We start from the raw sequence: 20,884 nt of genomic DNA, 5'->3' as shown, positions 1-20,884 counted from the left end.
CATATTCAGTAGGACAAGCTTGTTACAGTCCACCAAAACTGGTTGTAAAAACTACACATTACTGTGTAGTTTTTAAAACCTTGACAGCAGAGGACCACCAGTGGTCAGAGGCGCCAGTGTCCGGCAGCCCGCCTCTGTCAGTGCACCCCAGGGCAGCTGTGGCTACAATGTAGCTTGCCATCACCAGCGTGTGAATGTGTGTGTGAATGGGTGAATGACTGAATGTAGTGTAAAGCGTTTTGGGGTCCTTAGGGACCAAGTAAGTGCAATACAAACCTCAGCCGCAGCTTCCTACGTCCAAGAAACATTGGTCATTGTGCCAAAGGGCAAAAATAAGTCATAGCGCATGTACCTACTGTAATATCCAAATCCATGCATTATGCACAGTAGTTATGATATTAGGGCAAATAGTGCAGGTTAAAGCTGAGCTTAAGATTGAGCCTAACTTGTTATTAACCACACATTTCAATGGTTGTCATTGAACTAGATTTATTAGAAGAAGGAGCTGGATTATATATTATTTATGAATGAGTATGCCTGTTATTGGAATTAAATATGTGTTGTCATTGGTGAATACTGGGACTTCTCTTGGAGTGGCTGTCAGTATTTAGTAATCAGACCAAAAGCTATCTACAACACAATTTATGCACTCATCCAGGAATAGAACCATCAGGCCAACAGAGACGGATATTGTCAGAGTATTTTTGCTTTCTAAGATTTTATTATTCATATAATAATCAGCTAAGAGTGTTTATATTTCTGTTCTGTACTCAACCAGCTGCATATTTTAATTGCTGGCTCCCTACTTTATAACGGAAACTGCTTGCCTTCACATTATCAGTCTTTGCCTTCACATTGTCACTGTTTGCCTTCACACTAGCAGGAAACCGCCACCCACGAGTAAGAAACAACCTTGTAGAGAACACGAAGTTTTTTGATAAACCACACCTGTTTTCTTGACAAGATAAGGATGATATTTCCTTTTTTGTATGCTTCATGATGTGTATAAATAAAGCCAGACTGCACCAAGGAGGTGTGTGAGTCTCTCCCTGAGTCTCTCACCCGTGCACGTTTAAAACTGCTCTAAGTGTCTGAGTGATATTTCATTGCATCTGAGTACTTTGATAATAGAATATCTTTAACATTTAATTGGTCCTTCGAGCCGGATTGGACATTGATATTTTTTCAATGCTCCAATAGGAGACCTTCGTCAAGTCCTGACGTCGTGAGAAGCCCACGCTGTCGACTCCTCTCCAGGCAGAGGATAAAGTCCAGAGACGTGACGTTCGGGTTCTGGCCAGCGTTCTTATAAGAGGTCCACGACTTCAGGGGTTGATGAAGGAAACCAAAGCAACCACACAATAACTCAGGTGAATATTTAGCACTCACTCACATCTTGCGCAAAACGACTGAGGCAACCTGTGGTCTGTACATTAAATAGTTTCCCGTCAATGTATGACAGATTAATTAAGTAACATTCTCGTCTGAAAAAGGACTGGTAGAGGTTACAGCTCGCCTGAAAAAGGGCTCGGAGCAAGTTTAATGTCAAAATACGACAGGATAGTAACATTCTCGTCTGAAAAAGGACTCGTAGAGGTTACGAAGCAGCTCGCCTGAAAGAGGGCTTGGAGCAATGTAGAAAGACACAGTGTTGCCCAGAATAAAAAACTCATTACGCGTATAATCTGTTGTTTTACTGTTTTGTTGGTGGAGTAAGTTGATTTTACAGCACATTAAGGAGGCTGAACTACTCCACCGAATTGTTTACCGTTGGTTGCTCGAGTTCTGGTGGAACGGGAAAAGGTTGTGTTTCATCACATAAAATTGACACCGCTTTCAAGGCTAGCTTGAAAGTAGAAGGCCGTGTCAATAGCCTCTCCCATTCCTCGTGCCAGAGAAAGCACCACGGGTGTGTATGTGTGTGTGTAAACGCAAATATATTTATAAATAAATAAATAATAATAACAAGAGGAAAAAATAATAATGGGTAATAAATCAACAAAACTCACTGCTGACGAGCAGTGGCTAGAGAAAAAATGTCCAGGCGCCGGACTAATTAGCGCAAATAGATGGAGAAATCCAAAGAAACTAAACTGCCCTGCGTGGGAGGGACAATGTACTCCCTTTGCAGTGACTGCTTTAAAAGAGACCCTCCAAGCGGAACTAAACAATGAAAAAAGCTTTAAAAAGAAAGCCAAACGTCTCACAGAGTGGCAACATTTTAAAGCCTGGATGGCAGAAAATGATAAATGCACAAAGGTGCGAGAAGAGAAAAAGAAAAAGAAAAATGAACAAAGTAGTGAACTAAAAGATCCACAACACCCAAAACCACCTCCTCCATATGTGCCTGCCCCCGGCCCGTCTAATCAGCCAGTATCAAAAAACCCCTTCACTGACGCGCCAGGCCCATATGATTCAGCAAGACAGGCATTAAATTTAATGACAACAAATCACCATAAGGAAGACATAGGGAAAGACCCGTCAGGTAGGGATATGGGAGGACAGATTGACCCCCCAGGACCGTCAGGTCTGTTTCCAATGATAGCCACGCCCAACCCAAGATATGGCCAACTAACGGGTGGCGATAATAATGAAAGAGACAACAACCCTTTCCTATATGTTTTCAGAGCATGGTCCCAAACTGACAGATTTAATGTTTTAAAGGACGTTCCACTGTTAAATGAAGGTTTTGAGCCATGGAGGGAGGCAGTTGAGTTAATTAGAACACACTGGCACTTGAATGGCCATGAAATGCTCCAGGTAATTCAGGACTTATTAGGTCTAAAAATGGGAACAGTAAAGGGAGACTTCACGGGGTCAGATGACCAGGGTATAGCCCTGCTCCCCACCTCTGAGCCTCTAAGGGCTCAGTTGGCAGGATTATATGAAAGGATTAGAGTCCGTCTAGCCCCAAGAGCAGATTACGGCAAAATAGGCGAGATAAAGCAGAAGGAAGCTGAGACTGCCTCTGACTTCCTCGATCGCCTACGCCCAGTTTTCAGACAACATTCAGGTTTAAATTACCAGGAGGAGCCACAAACACCATTTCAGCAACAGCTAAAAAATGCATTTCTGAACGGCCTCCTCCCAAAAGTGAGGGCCCACGTAGAAAAACACTGGGTCACACAAAATACAGGAAGTCTGTCAGATGCACTGCAATATGCTGAACACGCAGTTAAAATACAGAAGCAAAAAGAAAAAGGAGGCGTCTTTACTGTAGATCCAGCAACAGGATTGGTGGCATTCTCTGGAGAATACAGAAGACATAAACCAGGCCCCTACAAAGGAAAAGGAAAGGCAGGAGGAGGGCGAAAAGGAGAGAGAAGACTGAAAGACACAAGCTGCTACAATTGCGGAAAGGAGGGGCATTTTGCTCGCGAGTGTAGACATAGAAAAAAGGATGACACTGAGGAAGAGGATGAAAGAAATAACAAATGACTAGGAAAAAGCACAGAAGCAGAGAGCAATGAAAACACGGACGTGTATAACATAGAGCAATTGCTTTTGGGCTCTGAACATAAACCAACTGTAATTATATACGTAAATGGGCAGCCAATGACGATGCTCTGCGACACTGGAGCATGTAAAACTGTACTGATTAAAAAACCACCAAAAGTGAAATTCTCTAATGATACTCTGATAGTTAAGTCAGCATCAGGACATGTCAGTACTAAATCACTGACTGAGCCTCTACTCTTATCTCATGAAGACAGCGGCCGCAGCTGTAAAAACCAGTGCATATATGACCCATCTTGCCCAGTTAATCTTCTAGGGAGAGATGCGCTAGAGAAACTGGAAATAGGAGTATTGCCAGGACCAGAGGGCATGTATGCAAAGCTAATGTTAAACGAGAAACAAAGTCCAGCAGATTATCAGATTAATGTGTGTCAAGGACTCGGACAGCCTCACTACTACTGGACATTAGACCTGCCCTCACTAGAGCCTTTACAACACATAGCAAATCGATATCTGCCAACTCATTCAACACGACAGGACTACACTCAGTATCACAACACATTGAGGTTCAAACAGAGTCCAGGTCCTAATCCTGTGTATGACCAAGAAGTACACAAGCTAGGACCACAAATGCTGACATTACAGCACCTATATGTCACCCAAAGTGGTAATGCAGTGTGCTCTGTGCTGCAGCCTGAGGCAGTACAACGAGTAAATAGGATGCCAAATCCACATGTGTCAGTAGCACACAATGACAGTACTGAGTGGAAAGATTTAGGCCGCATTCTCACCCAAGTTGAAAGAGACAGATATGAAAAAACTGAGGACACGCATGAAGGATGGCTACAAGGTTGCAGAACGGGATGCATGAGATACACATTAGGGTGGGTGATCACTACCCACCCAGCCACATACATGACTGACAGCACTGATTTGCATGTGCAGGAAGATAGTGAAAACTGACATATACTCTCATTAGAATTACACCCAGAACTACAAGAATTGCCCACAACACTATGGTCCACAGGATCGACAGATGTAGGATTAATTAAAGGAGCAGATCCTGTTGTAGTAAAAACTACTACAACCTACAGGCCAGTTAAACCACAATATCCCTTGACGGCAGAAGCAAAAGCAGGGATCAGGCCAGTAATTGCAGATATGGAAAAAGCAGGCATTTTAGTGAAAACAACTAAAGCAACCTGTAACACTCCAATCTTCCCAGTGAAAAAAGCAAACACAGGAAAATATCGCCTAGTGCATGACCTCAGAGCAATAAACGAAGTAACAGAACAAATCCCACCTGTGGTAGCAAATCCACACACAATCTTAAATCAAGTGACGCAAAAAGAACAATGGTTCTCAGTCATAGATCTGTCAAACGCGTTCTTCTCGGTGCCATTACACCCAGATTCACAAAATCTGTTTGGCTTCACCTTTGATAACGAAAAGTATACCTATACAAGACTGCCACAGGGTTTTCAGAACAGTCCCACCCTGTATGCAGAGGCATTAAAGAAATCTATGTCACTATGCACACTCCCTGCCACAGGGCAATTTCTTCTGTACGTTGATGACATTCTCGTCACGGGAGATACACGAGACAACTGCAGAAAAAACACCATGACTGTGTTGAAACATTTAGCACAGCAGGGCCATAAAGTATCACAGCACAAGTTACAGCTGTGGAGCCAAGAGGTCACATACCTTGGCCACAAACTCACAGGAGAGGGAAGAACACTGTTAGACAGCAGAAAACTAGCAGTACAGAATGCTCCAAAGCCTCTCACAAAACAACAAATGATGAGTTATTTAGGTCTCTGCAATTTTTGCAGATGCTGGATACCTGAATATGCTCTGCTAGCTCAACCTTTGCAAAACTTAATTTATGGAAAAAATCTAGCACTGAAAGATAAAATAGAATGGACACCAGAAGCAGAAAAAGCATTTAATGATCTAAAACTTGCACTGCAGACGCGCACAGTTTTGGCATTGCCAGACTATGAAAAACCTTTTTACTTGCATGTAGACGGAGGTGCAGGCTACATGAAGGCCGTTCTAACACAAGCCTTTGGGGAAAAGCAACGCCCTCTTGCATTTTATTCGTGTAAGCTAGATTCAGTGGCCTCAGGACTGCCCTCGTGCGTGCAGGCATGCGCAGCTGCAGCAGAGGCAGTTAAGAAATCCGCTGACATCGTCTTAGGACACACATTGATCGTCAAAGTTCCCCACGCTGTAACCTCCATCTTACTGCAGGCGAACTTGTCTTATCTCACACATGCAAGACAGCTCTCATACGTAGGCATCTTGTTATCACAGTCACACATTACAATCGAGAAGTGTGGTCAGCTAAATCCCAGCACACTTCTCCCCACATCAGAAGATGGTGAAAAACACTGCTGTATGGAAAAGCTAGATGAAGAAACAAAACCACGAGCCGATATATATAGCACACCACAGTCAACTTTCACTGACATTTTTGTAGATGGATCAGCTTCTAAAAATAGCTTAGGTCGCAACTGCGTTGGTTATGCAGTAACCACAGTAGACACAGTTCTGGAAGCAAGACCTTTGACTTCCTCTAACTCTGCACAAAGTGCAGAACTTACAGCTGTTGTGAGAGCATGTAAGCTGAATGAAGGAAAAAGCATAAACATACACACAGACAGTCAGTATGTCTTTGCAGCAGTACATCATTTCGCAAAGATTTGGCAGAACAGAGGCATGGTCACTTCTACTGGTAATCCAGTACAGCATGCACACCTTTTAAAAGAACTGCTAGAAGTGATAACACTGCCGAAAAAATTAGCATTGTGCAAATGTGCCGCACACCAAAAAGATAACTCAGAAATTACTAAAGGCAATAACTTTGCAGACCAAGCCGCAAAAAAGGCAGCACAACAACATATACAAACTTTAATATCTGAAACATCAACGTTAATACCACTTGATGTACTTAAAGATGAACAGAAAGCTGCATCCATCACAGAACAGAAAAAATGGTTAAGGTGTGGAGCACAGCTAGAAAATGACCTAATGACCTGTAATGGCAAACCAATACTGCCAAAATCTCTACACAAGACAGCAGCATTAGTGACACATGGCTTAACGCATTTGTCAACGGGTGGAATGATGAATGTCCTCTCTAAACACTTCTACACTCAAAATTTTGAAAATTCAGCAAAGGAATTCATCAGAACATGCATGATTTGCCAAAGACATAATGTACAGGGGAACCTCCGACCACAAAGAGGTCATTTCCCCACACCACCTCACCCTTTCCATACAATCCACATGGATTTTATTGAACTTAACGAATGCCAAGCATCAAGATATGCTCTAGTAATTATAGATGTATTTTCAAAATGGCCAGAAATCTATCCAGTCAAAAGAGCAGATGCAATATCAGTGGCAAAGTGTTTATGCAATCACTTCATCCCCACATATGGCATTCCCAGTCTGATAAGGTCAGACAATGGAACACATTTTGTTAATGACATCATCAGCAAAGTCTCTGAAGCTCTAGGATTTAGCATCAAACATCACTGTGCATATCACCCACAAAGCGCAGGATTAGTGGAAAGAACTAACGGCACAATAAAACAGAGATTAAGAAAATGCATGGAAGAAACAGGAAGACCATGGCCTGAATGTCTAGGCCTAGTAAAGATGTGGATGAGAATAACACAAGGTTCTCAGAAACTTACACCTTTTGAAATCATCCACGGGAGAGCGTTTCCATTGCCAATTACCAGTGAACCTATTAATAAATCAATAAGGGAAACTACCCTAGCAGAATGGATGACTAAACTGTTTGAAAATAAAGAGATTGTGTTAAACAACCAACTGCCGAGTGATTTCTCTCCAGTGTCTTGCAGGTTACAACCAGGTGATTGGATCCTGATCAAAGTACTCCAGAGAAAGAATTGGAGTTCACCAAGGTGGGAGGGCCCATACCAAGTCCTACTTACCACACCCACCGCCTGCAAAATAGCAGAAAGACCATCTTGGATCCACCACAGCCACTGTAAAAAAGTGAGTGACAATCCAGACGCTTAGACGCCGGCTCCCCTGGCTTCTAGGTGATCTATTGGTGAAGGGAAGGGCTGATTGGGTATATCCCGCCCTTTTTTACTTCTCGCCAATAGTCTACTCACCAGAAGTCTAGGTGTGCCTGGTCATCATGAAGACACTTGTCCTCCTAGTGGCCAGCATTGCGCTCCTAGTGAGCCTACTAACACTCACCCAGATGAGAGGAAATAAACAACACCACCTGCAAAAAAGATGGACACATGATAATTCGCATCTACGTGACCTGAACCAAGACCATAACCACCCATGGATGAACAACGCGTGGTATAGATATGTGTATGATAGAACACGCACCGACAACAGCACGGAATGCTATGTATGTTCACATATGCCAACAACAGCCGTACACGCAACAATATATGGAAAGGCACCTGAACTTGACGAAGCGATGTGTGTGTTCAACAAAGCAACAACTGGCAATTGCACACGCAGAGATTTGATGGCAACAGGACTGACCCTAAAAGGTCAAAGCACAAAGAAAGAAGACCTAATTCCATGGTGTAGTGACACAGACGTCAAACGTGTCACGAAACCACTTTCACAACGACGTATCCTAATTGAACAGACAACCCCTTGTGCCTACAATCTGACGAACTGGAACTACACCTGCAACGAAAAACATTGGGTAAACGTCAAAGCCAACAACACAAAAAACAAATCATTCGCCATAGTTTTGCCGCCGGACATACAGCACCCAATGTGTTTCAACTTCTCCGATGGAAACAGGAAACTTGGACGAAACCGCAACTGCACACAGACACTTGACCTGACCCAATCCAAAGGAATACACACCTTCAAAAATTGAACTTTCTGGGTCCAGGGAACCGCTTGGGCCTGCGGGCCTAAAACCTACTTCATGCTCCCACCGAACTCCACCGGTCTGTGTGCACCAGTACTAATTTCAGACCACACCTTCAAGATCACAGCAGAGACACACACGTCAAGAGCAAAACGTGAAGTTGCTGAAGTCACTGAAGTAATGCCACATGACTCAATCTATGGATCAGATGTGCCCAAGAACTTCAAACTATGGACTGATGGTCAGAAAGTCCTCCACTCCTTGTTCCCTTGGGTAGGAGTTGGGAAAAACATGCTGAGGATCGAGACACTTGACTATCGATTTGGACTGTTCCTAAATGCTTCAATGAAAATCAACAAAGCGCAAAATGAAGAACTCGACGCAATACGCATTGTAGTGATGCAACACAGAGTCGCACTAGACATGATTCTAGCTGAAAAAGGAGGTTTGTGTGTATTGTTTGACACTACATGTTGTACATACATCCCAGACAACATACACTCACAAAACATGACCGACGCTTTGAACACCTTGAGAAAGATTGAAGATGCTGAACAACAAGACTATGTCACAAGCACTGATGATTGGTTGACATGGTTACTAGGTGGTTCATGGAAGTCCCTTCTGATTAAAGGACTTGTTGGAATAGCATTTTTGCTTTTACTGTTATGTGTTTTCACAACATGTGTAGTACCCTGTCTGAAGAAAATGGTATCAAACATGGTGACAACTTCTATCAATGCTTATGTGATGATGTCTCAAATGGAAGAAATTTTGAAAGATGATCCATACAGTAATGTTTAGTTTAATTGAACACAGGACTGTTTTATGACGTTCAAACCGAAAATGTTTAGACAAGAGGTTATGAACTGACAAAAATAACAGTACTGTCATGTAAGAAATCTAAACAACAGGAGGGAATGTCAGAGTATTTTTGCTTTCTAAGATTTTATTATTCATATAATAATCAGCTAAGAGTGTTTATATTTCTGTTCTGTACTCAACCAGCTGCATATTTTAATTGCTGGCTCCCTACTTTATAACGGAAACTGCTTGCCTTCACATTATCAGTCTTTGCCTTCACATTGTCACTGTTTGCCTTCACACTAGCAGGAAACCGCCACCCACGAGTAAGAAACAACCTTGTAGAGAACACGAAGTTTTTTGATAAACCACACCTGTTTTCTTGACAAGATAAGGATGATATTTCCTTTTTTGTATGCTTCATGATGTGTATAAATAAAGCCAGACTGCACCAAGGAGGTGTGTGAGTCTCTCCCTGAGTCTCTCACCCGTGCACGTTTAAAACTGCTCTAAGTGTCTGAGTGATATTTCATTGCATCTGAGTACTTTGATAATAGAATATCTTTAACAGATATATATATAAGATGATCGTGATACTGAACTGACTCATGGTGTTGTCATTCTGTGGGTTGTTGGTCACCAGATCTGTTTATGAGAAAAAGAAAAAAAAAAGGGTTCGGGTAGGAAAAAGAAACCTTACAATTTTGCAAATCAGCCACAATGAAGAAACTTCTCTTTTTCGAAAACTGTTGTACTTCTTTAAAAGAGTTACATTGTACTCAAAGTTTCAAGAGGCTTTTTCATTTGTTCTTAGTTTCACAGGAGAGATGAACTAATCCTGGCATTTGTCAAAATTGTGTCAAAGCTGTTGGTGTAGCTCCGATATTTCATCATATATATATATATATATATATATATATATATATATTATATATATATATATATATATATATATATATATTTATATATATATATATATATATATATATATATATTAGGGGTGCAATGATACTCGTATCAATATTGAACCGTTCGATACAGGTTCAATATACACAACACGGCAAATCTTCGTTAACGAGCTACCGCGGATCGCCCCGTGCATGGGGCTGGATGGCCAACACGTTAACGAGCTAACTGCGCTAACACACTAGCTCCCACCCATGTAATTGAGCATTGCGTGGCACATCCAACATACTGTTTTACTTTAGTCCATGACGCGCTTACCTTCAGGGTCATACGTCACATGAAAACCAAAATAGTTCCAAACGCCAGATCTGAATGAGGGTGGGGGAGGTTCAATTTGCCATGTTGCAAGGAGAGCTTAACTTCTGTCTTGCTAGCTTGCCCTGCGCTCAGTGAATCTGCGTTCGACTACTCCGCCTAGGCTGCACTGTCGAGCGCAGATCCACTGAGCGCTCAACACAGACAGCATCGTCAGAAGGAAAGTTGATTAAATTAAATAAAAATTTTGTAATGTTCGATACATATGCGTACCGAACCGAAAGCACTGTATCGAACGGTTCAATATCGATACCAGCATACCAGATATCGATAGCAGCGCAGATACTGAAGGACCCGTCCCATCCTGGCAACAAACTGTTCCAACTTCTGCAATCTGGTAGAAGGTTCCGCATCATCTGGGCAAGGACAGAGAGACTCAAGAGAAGCTTCTATCCCCAAGCCATCCGTGCCCTAAACACACACACCCGCCCTCTCACATCATCTATAATTGACTGAGACAGGACTCTCTTCCAGACACTAAACCAAGGAACAATGTACATTTCAAATTCCTTTAATTTTAAATATGTTTATATTGTCTATCCTGTAAAATAGTCAGATGTCTATTCTTATTAATGTACAGAATTCACCTGCTTGCTGCTACATTCACCCAATGTATATACTATATATATATATATATATATATATATATATATATATAATGTTCTTCCTCTACAGCCCCCCCCCCCCATTTTTGCACATGTCGAGAAGCGTGTCAGGCTACATTTCACTGTGTGTTATACTTGTATAACTATGCATGTGATAAATAAAGAACCTTGATCCTTGAACCTTGATATCAGTATCGTTGCACCCCTAATATATATATATATATATATATATATATATATATATATATATATATATATATATAATGTTCTTCCTCTACAGCCCCCCCCCCCCCCCCCCCCCCCCCACATTTTTGCACATGTCGAGAAGCGTGTCAGGCTACATTTCACTGTGTGTTATACTTGTATAACTATGCATGTGATAAATAAAGAACCTTGATCCTTGAACCTTGATATCAGTATCGTTGCACCCCTAATATATATATATATATATATATAGGAGGATGAGGATGTGCGGAAGTGCTTCAGGAAGGTGAACGCACGCAAAGCTACAGGTCCGGACGGGATACCCGGCCGCGTCCTCAAGTCATGCGCGGATCAGCTGGCTGGAGTGTTCACGCACATCTTCAACCTTTCCCTCTCTCTGTCTGTAGTCCCAGCCTGCTTCAAAATGGCCACCGTCGTCCCTGTACCCAAATCCTCCACCATCTCCTCATTGAACGACTGGCGACCTGTAGCCCTGACCCCCATCGTAAGCAAATGCTTCGAGAAGCTGGTCAGGGACTTCATCTGCTCTGCACTACCCGACTCACTGGACCCTCTACAGTTCGCATACCGCCACAACAGGTCCACTGATGATGCCATAGCCCTGACACTACACACTGCCCTGTCACACCTGGAGAAGAGAGACACGTATGTGAGAATGCTGTTTGTAGATTACAGCTCAGCATTCAATACCATCGTTCCCTCGAAGCTGGACAGGAAACTGCAGGATCTAGGACTGAGCAGCTCCCTCTGCAGCTGGATCCTTAGCTTCCTGTCTGACAGATGCCAAGTGGTCAGACTGGGCAGCATCACCTCATCCCCCATCACACTGAACACTGGTGCTCCACAGGGGTGTGTACTGAGCCCTCTCCTATACTCACTCTACACCTACGACTGCACAGCCACTAACAACTCCAACATCATTGTGAAGTTTGCGGATGACACTACAGTGGTGGGTCTTATCACCAAAGGTGATGAGACGGCTTACAGGGAGGAGGTCAGCGCCCTGACCCACTGGTGTCAAGACAACCATCTCACCCTCAACGTCGCAAAGACAAAGGAGTTGATAGTGGACTTCCGGAGGTGCAGAGAAGTACACACCCCCATCACCATCAACGGCGCTGCTGTGGAGAGAGTGAGCAGCTTCCGGTTCCTTGGAGTACATCTGGCTGAGGATCTTACATGGTCAGTACACACAAACAAAACAGTGAAGAAGGCGCAGCAGCGCCTCTTCTTTCTCAGGAGACTGAAAAGATTCGGCATGAGCCCCCGCATCCTCAGGACCTTCTATCACTGTGCCATTGAGAGCATCCTCACTGGATGCATCACCACCTGGTATGGCAACAGCACCGCCTACAACCGCAAAGCTCTCCAGCGAGTAGTGCGGTGCCCTGAACGGATAATTGGAGGTGAGCTTCCCTCCCTCCAAGATATCTACAGGAAGCGGTGCCTGAGGAAAGCGGGGAGGATCATCAAGGACTCCAGTCACCCCAGCCATAAACTGTTCAGACTGCTTCCATCAGGAAGGAGGTTCTGCAGCATCCGGTCCCGTACCAGCAGACTGAGAGACAGCTTTTTCCATCAGGCCATCAGACTGCTGAACACGTCATAGACACCTCAGCTTCACTACTGGAACTTCAACATTATGCACTCCATACTGTACAGTAATGCCACTGTTTTGCACATGTCTCAACTCTGTATATTTTTATATATTTTATTTATTGTTTACTCTATTTAATTTGTAAAATATGTGTACACACACACACACACACACACGTAGAAAAACATTTAGTATACACATCCAGAAATTTTTTAATTTTTTTTGCATATACTATTATATATTGTACATATATTTATTAGTTTCAGATTTAGCCATTCGTATATTTTGCCTGTTTATGTTATTGTATTTTGCACAACTCTGTTGCTTGTGAAGCTCGCACACAAGAATTTCACTCGCATGTGCTGTACCAATGTACCTGCACATGTGATGTGACAATAAAAAAAAGTGATTTGATTTGATTTATATATATATATATATAATGAATATAATAATAATAATAATAATAATAATAATAATAATAATAATAATAATAATAATAATGGATTGGATTTATATAGTGCTTTTCAAGGCACCCAAAGCACTTTACAATGCCACTATTCATTCACTCTCACATTCACACACTGGTGGAGGCAAGCTACGGTTGTAGCCACAGCTGCCCTGGGGCAGACTGACAGAAGCCAGGCTGCCATATTGCGCCATCGGCCCCTCTGGCCAACACCAGTTGTAATGAAATCACAATTCCAAGTTAAGTTGCATAATTATCAAGGTGGAGGTTGACTGTTTTTTAAATGAGATATTTTTTCTGTTACTTTTAGCTAGAGCATCGTATTTCTATATTTCTAAAGTTTTAAAATAAATGTTTAGGCGTACAAAGTTTAATATTTACATCCAAATGAATCCAGTATGATATGGAAACACAAAAAAACATTAACAAACTAGAAATAACTGTTTATTTTGTAAAGACCAACATTATAAAAACCACTGTACTAGGCTGTAACTAGAACATGATGAATGAATGCAGGCACAAAAAGGATTCAAAATACAACATAACCTTAACAAAAAGAAGAAGAAGAACAACAATAATGAACTTTATTATTATTATTATTATTATTATTATTATTATTATTATTATTATTATATGCGTGCAAAATCTTTGAAACCTACCTGAGACCAATGTGGAAAGTTTCCACAAACAGATTACTGCCATTTTTATGCCACAGAAGTAAAGCCTGCAGTCCTCTGCTGTCAAGTTTTTAATCATGAATTTGTTTCCCAGGATTGAAAATTTGGTTTCAAAATCAGGAGTGCAGTAGGTAGAGCTTGCTGAGAATAACAACCAATACCTGCTCTGAACTGACTGTGGATCTCCATGTACCAGTGTGTGTCTGATGTCTGATTGGAGCTGGTTAGAGTGACATTGGTCCCCAGCTCTCCTCTGACCTCGGTCACCTTCTCGGCCTGTGCACAGAGCAGAAGCACCAACAGGATCATCCACAGGAGAACCATGATCAGCTTCAGCATCCACAACAAGACGGAGTCGTCTGAAAGCAGCTCAGCTCTGATGGACTCTGACGTCCTCTACACTTCCTGTCTGAAATATGACACCTGATAAAATACCACAAGTATCAAGTACCTTAAAGGAAGTCCAAGCTCAGCTCTGATGGTAGAGAAGCGCTCTACACTTCCTTTTTCAAAATTCAAATATGTTTACAACAAGCAAACAAAAAAAACTCCACCACACAAATACCAAGAAATTAAGAAAGTGTACGATGATGAATCCTAATGAACAGCACAAGCAGCAGCACTTTCATTAGAAAAATGGTTGTACATCTTTCTGACAGTGAATGTCATACCTGTCGAGGAAATACTGACTAACGGTTACAAAAAATACATGAAGCAGCTGTAGTAGAGGTAATAGGAGTCTAAATAATAACATTTTAGACAGATCTTCAAGCTGTTTCTAAACTTCTAGTGTGTTTACAGTAAAACAAAAGTCAAACCAAAGAGGAAATATATATAAATGTGATACCTTTGCCACTCAAAAACATCAGGAATACTTTGGTGTGTGGTTTGTGACTGGCATGTCTATGTGACCAAAGGCTGTGTTAATTATATTATGTATAAAATAAAACAAAAAGAACTTTGACCAGAACTACAACTTTATTGGATTGGAGAAAAAACAAACAAGAAAAACCCCAAAAGAGTGTAAAGCGTCTGATACTGTAACAGTGCAACAAATCTAACTCCATGTTACACTATTTGTAATGAATGAAAACTACATCTCCTACTACAAATACATAGAATCATGGTTATAAATGCAGCTATTAACATTACTGCCTCTGTTAAATGATGAATTTGAGGTTTTCCATCCTAACCAGACTAGATGGTATTTTCTAACGATACCATGAAAACATAAAGGCTAGTCAACAACAACTGCACAGAAAATAACTACGATACAACGGTTGATGAAGGATGAAGTCATCTTTCAGTGATGTCTTGTTGGTTGGGAGTGGACTGCCCTACCCTGAAAGGAAACAAATATTTAGTACAGGGAAGTACCAGTATTATGGAAGTATTTTTGATAGTAGTAGTAGATTAGAATACTAGAGTGATACTGTTTGTTGCATTAGTAGGTACTGTTATTGGATAATTAACCCTTTAAGACCTACCATAGAACCAAGTCCGCCAGAGCTTATATTATATTTTTACCTGCTGTGGAGCCATTTTTGGGAGCATTTCAAGTTGCTATACATCAATACAACCATTATAGCCCAGATTTTAATAATATGTATTCATTAAGTGCATAGTAATTACATAAATTGCAAAAAAGTGCAATAAACTACAAAAAAAATTGAAAATCGTTTTTGTTTTTTAACATATATTTCTAGTTAGAGAAATTTAAGAGGCTTATCCCTCAAAACTGTAAATACAAAAAAGTTGCACAAAATAGTTTCCCACCACAGGAAATTTATTTTGAGTGTCTTCATATTTTTATTTTTGAAATACACCAATTTTTATACACTGCAGGAAATCAGGCTTAGCCTTCAACTTCAACCAGTTATTCTTATTATTAACCCAAAGGTTTTGTGGTTTGTTCAGACAGAAATTCCCGAAGCTAAGCTGTGCTGCCATGCTCCTTTTACAGGAGTTGTTCAACCCTTCTAAACAAGCCATCCTTGTTGAAACATTTTTGTTTGTTTATATTTGTTACGGCCCTAGCAGGAAATTGACCTCTTGTGGGTGTGTCCTGGCATCTCTCCTGCCTTAGGTGCCACCCGTTTTGTACAGCTGATGCTAATCAGCTATTAAGAATACTTAAGGCCAGAGAAAGGTGAGCTCTAGTGTCAGGGCCTTGGTGGTATTGTAGCTAGTGAGCTGTGTGTGGTGGTTGCTTCTGCTCTGTGGAGAGGGGTCTGTTTTGGTGACTAAACCTTTTTGGACCTTTTAGTTTAGTGACCAACCCCTGGATTTTGATGTTTTCTTTCGTTAAAATATTATAACAGCTTTTCCATCTCTTGTGGTTTAATTACAATAGAAACATTAATGAAACCTTTTAATCTGGCAATTCTGCCTCCCTGTATCCTTTTTTTCAACCCGGACACTTTTTTATTGCTTTACCACATCGCTTGGACAGTTTAGGTGAACATACCAGTTTGTTTAGTCATATTTTTCACAAGCCTTTACACACAAAGAAACACACACAAAAGTAGTACCTAATAGCAAAAGCTAATAGTACAATAGTATAGTTGTGAAAAGTAGAATTATAAAAAGTATCAAATAAAAAATGTTAGAAAACTTAAATGAAATAATCTTCTCAACACAGCCTCTGATTGGTAGCTACAGGCTGACCTGGGTAAACAACTAAAGTTCCCTCAGAACATTGTAAAAACATCACTCCGGCCAGACTTGATAATTATTTCTGAGGCCTCAAAACAGCTGATTATGCTGGAACTCACAGTGCCCTGGGAAGAGCGGATCGAGGAGGCCAATGAAAGGAAACGAGGAAAGTACCAGGAACTAGTGCAAGAGTGCAGGGGAAGGGGCTGGAAGACTTTCTATGAGCCCATAGAAGTGGGTTGTAGGGGCTTTGCAGGACGATCACTCTGCAAAGTCCTAGGCCGGCTGGGCGTGGCTGGGGCAACCAAGAAGAGGGCCATCCAGGCTGTGAGTGAAGCGGCAGAGAAAGCCACAAGGTGGCTGTGGATTAAGAGGGCTGGTCCGTGGGTACGCAAGTCGGGACCTGATCACCCCCGGCTGGGTCACCTGGGCGAGGGTGTATGATGTTGTGAGACCCGAAACACCTGATGACCCCAGGATACATCACTGAAGATGCGTACCAGTGCATCCAGGAGATGTGTCTTTATAGTTTGTTTGTTTGTTTTTTATCATTCTAATTTTTTAAAGACAAAATAATCGTGTTTTCATTTTGTGATTATATCTCAGTGCAGGTTAATAACTGTGAATGGGACTAAAAACATTCATTCAGTTTACATTGTAGTTTCTAGTTTTTGAAGCCTTACCTTTCAAATTATGAGTCTTGTTAGTAATAGCAGTGGTTTAATTACCTTCACATCCTGCAGCGGCTCTGGTACATCATAGATGTGAAGTGAGATATCATCCCTCTGGTTGCTGTAGCTTTTCCTCTTCAAGCACAGCAATATACAAGAAAAAGCTGCCAACAGAGCACTGAGTTACTTCATCTTTCATTCAGCCCAAATGTTCAATGAGCTTTTATTTAATTAGATTCATTAAAAAATAACAGCCTTTAAGGCTAGCTGTGGTGACCAGGATAACTTATCTAGGTCATGGTCTAGCGTTTAGTGACTCCATTTATTGTTTTGCATTTATTAATTTTTAGAATTTTTAGAGTTTTCTGGGTTTTTGTTTTTTCCATTCTGTAAGTGTTCTCTGTGTTCCCCTTGTGTTCATGCCATTTACATTGATGGTCCCTTGTCTCATGTCTTAAGTGTGAACCCTTCCAGCTGTGCTCTCCTCTTGTGTCCCATGCATTTTAACCCTGTGTTTTTCTCTGTCAGTTTCATGTCCTCCCCTCATGCTATGTGTGTCTCTTCTCCTGTGCTTCCTTAGGTCGCCGTGTGCTTCCTCAGGTCGCCGTCTGTAGTTTCCCCATGTTTTGTTATTAGTTCCAGTTTCTAGGTTTTGGTTTAGTTTTGTAAGGTTTTTTGTGCAAGTTGCTACTGCAATAAAGCAGCCTCTCTACGTTTATGAAGTCAGTAGTGTGCAAAAAAACTATAGTAGTTTTCAGGGCCTTTGATCACAGGAAATGATTAAGCTAGGTGGTATCTGCTGTATATACATGTAAATGTGTTAATAATGTCTTTTAAATGGTTTTTGGATGATTATTTTCAAAGTGGTTTGAAATAAGATATCTCCCTCTGCTGTTACTGCAGCTTCTGCATGCGTGTGTCCATTTCAGGTTTTGGAGAGGCCAAGTGTGAAATGGACACAGTGGACCGGTATGTCTATTACACGCTTTGCCATGATATTGGGTTGGACCACAAAATCTACTAAAATTGTAAAATAACAGACTCACTGATTATTAGAACAATGAAGGCGACAACTGACATAGATATGGTGATCAACAGACTGAAAAAGCAGTTGTTTTGTGGGTTGTTGGTAGGCCGAGCGACATCTGGAAAGGACAGAAAGGACAAAGATAAGTTAAGAAGCATTTATAAGTAGCATGGTGGCACTGGTTAAAGCACTCTTATGCAGGCCAATGTAAACAAAAAAACAAGCCTTTTATTTCAAGCTTGTGCAAAATCTTATAAAAGAAAGAAAGCAAACTGGGAGAAGGCAAATTGAAAATTGATAACGAAACACACAGGGAGGAGAAAGAAGTGCTACAACCGACGAAAGGCAAGGTCAAGCTTACAAGTATCTAAACACATGAAGGTAAACAGTGTAGTCGGATTGGGAGGGTAATGGGTCACAGGCAGCGAAGGAGGTGAAACAAAGCAAGGTCTAAATCGCTACCAAACCGAAACAGGAATTGAGAAACACGAAACAGGAAACTCATATACTCATTTAAAAACAGGAGTATGGCTCATGTGATTAGGCAGATGATCAATAGTGGGTCTGTGACCCTCATAAGGGACAATTCGCAATAGTCTCAGAAATCTGGGACTCTGTCCCAATTAGTCGTAGAACTGATTAAACTTCTCAGATAAGACATGAGACGTCTTTAAGAAACGCAAAGAAGTCCAGTCGCTTTTCTTTCCAAGCTCCTTGGTTTGCAGGAGCAAGTCTTAACAACACACCAGTTTTCCTAAACCAAAACAAGTAGTTTTTGGTAGCTAAATATTTAGTGTGTGTGTGTGTGTGTGTGTGTGTGTGTGTGTGTGTGTGTGTGTGTGTGTGTGTGTGTACCTGTTTGTGTGGGTGGTCACAAATTTGAAAACTTACCACATGAACTCATTTCCTTTGTGTTCATAATAGCACTTAGTAATGCCTATTAAGGTCAGACTTAAAAACAAACGTTTGCATGTAATAATCTTGTACTATCACAAGACAGTATAAGAAGTCGTCCCAAAATTCCTCAACTCTCAAGTTATAATAAAAAAAGTAGATGGTTTCCGACAGTAACATAAACTACTTACTCGTGTATTTAAGATGCTGTCAGCCATTTGAAAATGTGTATTGAGGCCTAAACACTCACTAATCCAACAGCAATAATCAGAAATAAACTCTTGTACTTACCTGAGACGAGGTGGAAAGTGTCCACAAACTGAGTGCTGCCTCCTCTCTTGATGCCACAGAAGTAAAGCCTGCAGTCCTCTGCTGTCAAGTTTTTAATCACAAGTTTGTTTTGCAGGATTGAAAATTTAGTTTCAAAATCAGGAGAGCAGTAGGTAGAGCCTGCTGAGGAAAAACTGCGGCTGATACATGCTCTGAACTGACTGTGGATCTCCATGTACCAGTGGATCTCTGATGTCTGATTGGAGCAGGTTAGAGTGACATCGGTCCCCAGCTCGTCTCTGACCTCGGTCACGTTCTCGGCCTCTGCACAGAGCAGAAGCACCAACAGGATCATCCACAGGAGAACCATGATCAGCTTCAGCATCCACAACAAGACGGAGTCGTCTGAAAGCAGCTCAGCTCTGATGGACTCTGACACAGAAGTGCTCTACACTTCCTACTTGACATGGTGACTTTGGGCAGTGGCATGTCTGATAAAGAAAACCCACAAACACCTTACATCTCTCACAGGATGTTAAACTTTATCGCCTCTGGCTAGCACTTTGCCCTTTGGGTTAAAAGAGACTTTAAATTTAAACAGGTTGTAACAGGTTCTAACAGCTTCCTTCTGCTGTTCTGGTTTAATAACAAGAGCAAGGCTATTTTATTTTCAATATATCTGTGCAAGAAATGAACCAACAAATCATAAAACCATCCTAATAGATTTCAGCTTCTTATTACTGCTGTGAAGAAGAAACGCTCAGTGCATCGTGGAAATCCCACAGTAGCCTGGGCCTATTGCAGAGTAGGGGAGGGTTCAGGGTCACCTGATCCAGCCTTACATGCTATAGATCCATATAAAAAGGAATGTTTTAAGCCTATCTTTAATAGGTGTTTGTCTCCTCTATCCAAACTGTAAACTGCTAGTGAGAAAGAAAAGTGTGAAGAACACTGAAGGGTCCTTAATCACCAGAAACGATTAACACTTTCCTGTGACTATTTTCCTGCTTGAAATCCAATATCTCCCTCTGCTGGTACTGATGTTACCAGTACCAGCAGTACCAGCAGATTACTGTAACTTCAGCATGTGTGTGTATTTGATGTTTTGTGGAGGCTAACCTTGAAATGCACATGGTAGATTGGTATGTCTGGTACACCTCTTGCCCTGATACTGATTTGAATAAACATTTAATCAGAAGTTCACTGGGGGTCAATTCTTGACTCGTCAATTTTTTCATTGCTCTAAATTGATACTGTCAAGAAGAATCAAAATAAAGCCTGCCACTCTAATGCAGAAGATACACAGTTGTATTCATATTTGCTGATCCAAACAGTCAGAGAGATTCATATTAATCATCCCTGTCT

At 41.3% G+C, this 20,884-nt stretch overlaps 1 protein-coding gene and 1 pseudogene across 1 annotated transcript; one reads left to right on the top strand and one right to left on the bottom strand.

Annotated features, from left to right (window-relative positions):
• Positions 1-697: 697 nt before the first annotated feature.
• On the top strand, positions 698-9,659 carry LOC147301629 (uncharacterized; annotated as a pseudogene).
• A 7,274-nt stretch (positions 9,660-16,933) lies between these two features.
• LOC147301628 (uncharacterized) lies at positions 16,934-19,940 on the bottom strand. The gene is made up of 4 exons (XM_086282447.1): positions 19,541-19,940; positions 18,375-18,473; positions 17,386-17,492; positions 16,934-17,083 (listed from the first exon to the last, which is right to left on the bottom strand). The coding sequence occupies exons 1-4, from the start codon at positions 19,902-19,904 to the stop codon at positions 16,934-16,936; spliced, it is 720 nt and encodes a 239-aa protein (XP_086138573.1). The 5' UTR covers positions 19,905-19,940.
• Between the last annotated feature and the right edge of the window lie 944 nt (positions 19,941-20,884).

The sequence above is a fragment of the Aulonocara sp. 'chitande type north' Nkhata Bay genome, linkage group LG23, assembly GCF_057382095.1.
Source record: "Aulonocara sp. 'chitande type north' Nkhata Bay isolate Kocher_YH1m ecotype deep benthic linkage group LG23, A_spYH_male_GT1.1, whole genome shotgun sequence".
Taxonomy (NCBI): Eukaryota; Metazoa; Chordata; class Actinopteri; order Cichliformes; family Cichlidae; genus Aulonocara; species Aulonocara sp. 'chitande type north' Nkhata Bay.
The sequence above is the reverse complement of the archived record's forward strand: the minus strand, read 5'-3'. Positions and strand labels throughout refer to the sequence as shown.